This window comes from Dipodomys ordii, unplaced genomic scaffold, assembly GCF_000151885.1.
Source record: "Dipodomys ordii isolate 6190 unplaced genomic scaffold, Dord_2.0 Scaffold34, whole genome shotgun sequence".
In the NCBI taxonomy this organism is placed as follows: Eukaryota; Metazoa; Chordata; class Mammalia; order Rodentia; family Heteromyidae; genus Dipodomys; species Dipodomys ordii.
Genome location: NW_012267250.1, coordinates 15,642,851 through 15,646,122, shown reverse-complemented (window position 1 = coordinate 15,646,122; position 3,272 = coordinate 15,642,851). Strand labels below are relative to the sequence as shown.

At 50.7% G+C, this 3,272-nt stretch overlaps 1 protein-coding gene across 1 annotated transcript in view; it reads left to right on the top strand.

The window, feature by feature from the left end:
* Positions 1-356: 356 nt before the first annotated feature.
* The window catches only part of Ppa1 (pyrophosphatase (inorganic) 1), a 28,822-nt gene continuing 25,906 nt past the window's right edge, over positions 357-3,272 (top strand). The window contains exons 1-2 of the mRNA XM_013017061.1: positions 357-526; positions 2,625-2,683. Of these exons, the coding sequence (XP_012872515.1) occupies positions 463-526; positions 2,625-2,683 (123 nt within the window). The 5' untranslated portion in view covers positions 357-462. The remainder of the gene's footprint in view (positions 527-2,624; positions 2,684-3,272) is intronic.

Here is a 3,272-nt window from a genome sequence, read left to right as displayed (position 1 = left end):
AAGGAACTGCTTTAGGAGAAGGCTGTGTGAGTCGAAGGTGAGTTGACTGTGCGCGAGGTAGAGAGGTCAACGATCTCCTGACAGCGGACCGAAGCTTAGAGTGGGAGTACTTCCCCCTCCCGGGTCAGAGCCCCAAAGTTAGGGATGGCGACTAAGAACACAGCACGAACCCAGAGGCAGCCACGTGGCCCGGTATCAGCGCCGCTGGGTGGTCAGAGGGGCGGGGCCAGAGATTAGGGCGGCGGAGCCTGGCGTTGGGCGGCGCGTGGGACGGAGTGCGCCTGCGCGGATGGGCGGGGCAGGGGCGCGGTGGAAGGCCAGCCCAATGCGTTAAAGGCGGCCCGCAGAGCTCGGGGTCCAGCTCGCGCTGCGCAGGCGCGGACTCTCTCCTTGTCAGTCGGGCGCCTCGTGCCGGCGGAGGCTCAGTAGTAGCAGCGGCGGCGGCGACCCGTCTTCAGCACCATGAGCAGCTTCAGCAGCGAGGAGCGCGCCGCGCCCTTCACCCTGGAGTACCGCGTCTTCCTCAGTGAGTGCCTGCGGCCTGTGGAACCCGGCCGTCTCCCCGTCCGGCCGCCCATTCATTCCCGGCCTGGCCGCCCGCGGGCCGCGGGTCTTGAACGCCCTCCCGGGGAAGTGTGTGCGGGACTGGCTACCCATCCTCCCTTCACCTCCCCGCGGCGGCTGGACGGCGGCAGGCGCCCTCTACCCTCCGTCCGTCCCGTTCTCCCTTCAGGACTTGAACTCGAACCCGAGGCGGGCTGGGTCTGGGATCGCAGGGAAGGGAACTGAGTGAGTCACCCTGGGAAGGTGCTGGAGGTAAACCGGCCCCCTAAGCGGATTGCTCCGGGCTGGGCGGGGCGGGGCTGCGAGGCCGGCGATCGCACCGCTCGGGTTCCGACGGTGGGCGCCGAAAGAAGTCAAACTTCCCCTCCCCCCTCGGCCTCCAGGTGGGGGGAAACTGAGGGTCGAACCTGCGGGATCCACGCCAGCGAGGAGCGCTCGAGCCCCTCGCGCCGGGAGTTTGTTCGTAGCGGGGATGCTGGGAAACTCCTTAGGAAACGGGGTGCTGAGTCCCCCCCCACCCGCACAGGTGACGTCAAGGGAGGCATTTGCACCGAGTTGTTACCCGCTTGCAGAGGGGGGCGTCCAGGGGTGCAGCCCCCAGTCCCGCCCCGCAGCCAGGGCGGCGCGCCCCCTCCCTTGATACTGCTTTTTCTTTGTAGGTACAGGAAACGCTACCTTTCTCCCTCTCCCCTGCCCCCACCAGCTACTAAGAAGAGACGACTGGCACTAACCCCTACAAAAATGTACCTCCCAGGGCCCTCCTGTTTAAACATCTGTCCAGTTTTATTTGGAAGACAATGGGAAGAGTAGGATGAGGGGAAGTTGATGCAAGGACTAGCAATACTGAAATAATGAAGAAAGAGTGTAGTCTTGGTAATGTGGGGAAAAGGAAAGTGAATGTGAAGTTCACATGTCTAGGGGCGGATTAAACTGCTCAGGGAAAATCTAAGAAGGGTGTGTGTGTGTGTGTGTGTGTGTGTGTGTGTGTGTGTGTGATTAAACTGCTCAGGGAAAATCTAAGAAGGGTGTGTGTGTGTGTGTGTGTGTGTGTGTGTGTGTGTGTGTGTGTGTCCTGAAAATTGAACTCATGGCCTAGGAGCTGTCCTTAACTTTTTCACTCACAGCTAGCTCTCTACCACCTGAGCCACAGCCCCACTTCCTCCCTTCTCAGTTATTTCATAAAAAGTTCTGTAAATGGTTAACTGAAGTAAGCCCAATTAAAAACAATTTGATCACATTTTGTACAACAAGCACTGCTCCACTCGGGATACAAGACATAATATAGGTCAATACCTGTCAGAAGCTTAGAGTGTATGGGCTAAAAATCAGTCTTCAAGAAGGGTCAGGAAAGGTGAAATTTACAACTAGTTTTTAGCTGGGCATGGTGGTTCATGCCTGTAATCCTAGCACTTGGGAAGTAAGAGCCATGAAAATCAGGAGTCCCAGGCCAGCCTGAGCTACAGACTGAAACCCTAAGGGCTGGGAAGGTGGCACAGAAAGTAGAGCGCTTGCCTCACATGCATGTGGCCCTGGGTTCGATTCCTCAGCACCACATAAACAGAAAAAGCCAGAAGTGGTGCTGTGGCTCAAGTAGTAGAGCAGTAGCCTTGAGCTGAAGAGCTGAGGATCAGCGCCCAGGCCGAGTTTAGGGCCCACCACCAAAAAAAACCCAAAAAACAAAAACAGTAAGACCCTACCTCAGGATGGATGGATATAGGAATAAAATCTTGATATTAAAAAATGTGTGCTTTATGGTTTTTTGGGGGTGGTTGTTGTTGCTTTTCATTTATGGGGCTTGAAATCAGGGCTTGGGTGCTGTCCCTGAACTCTTTTGCTAAAGGCTAGTGCTTTATCACGTTGAGCCACAGCTCCAGTTCTGGTTTTCTAGTGGTCAATTGGAAATAAAAGTGTCTCACAGACTTTGCTGCCCTGGCTGGCTTTGAGCCATGATCCTCAGATCTCAGCCTCTGGAATAGCTAGATTTACAGGCATGAATCACTAGCACCCAGCACTTATATCTAATGAATCACAATAATAATTATTTTCTATTTATCTTACAGAAAATGAAAAAGGGCAGTATATATCTCCATTTCATGATATTCCAATTTATGCAGATAAGGTAAGGAATCGTTCTCCTGAGCATGCTCTCTTTACTAAGGTTAGCTGCTTGTGTATGTGACTTTTCTTACATGCTTCTTACTGAGTATTTAAAATGCTTCATTGTGCTGTGAGTTAAAGGTTTGTTGCTTCAATAAGAAGTCAGTTTAAAACCAGAACATTTGGTTAAAGAAACAGTTGTAAATTAGAGAAGGAATAAAGGAATAAAACCAAAGGTTTTTAACCTGCCTTGTTTAGAAAAAAAAATGGTTTGTCTTTTCTGCATATATACTTGGAACTAATATTCATTAGTGGTTTTAAAATAAGCCAGGTATCCAGCACAGAATTTTGACTGTGGAATGTTTAGTAAACAGTAGAACTAAATTAGATATTCAATGAATACAAGAAAAATCAGTACTTTTAGTGAGCTTGAGAGAGATTTGCAAATAGTGTTAGTACACAGACCTCTAAAAAGAAATGTGTGTTTCTATATTCACTACTGGGTTGCAGAAATTCAACTTTAGCACAGATTGACAGATTTATTAAAAATCAGTAAAAATCTTTACTATGTATATGTATATATTGCTCTGACTCAGAATTTTTTTGGGGGG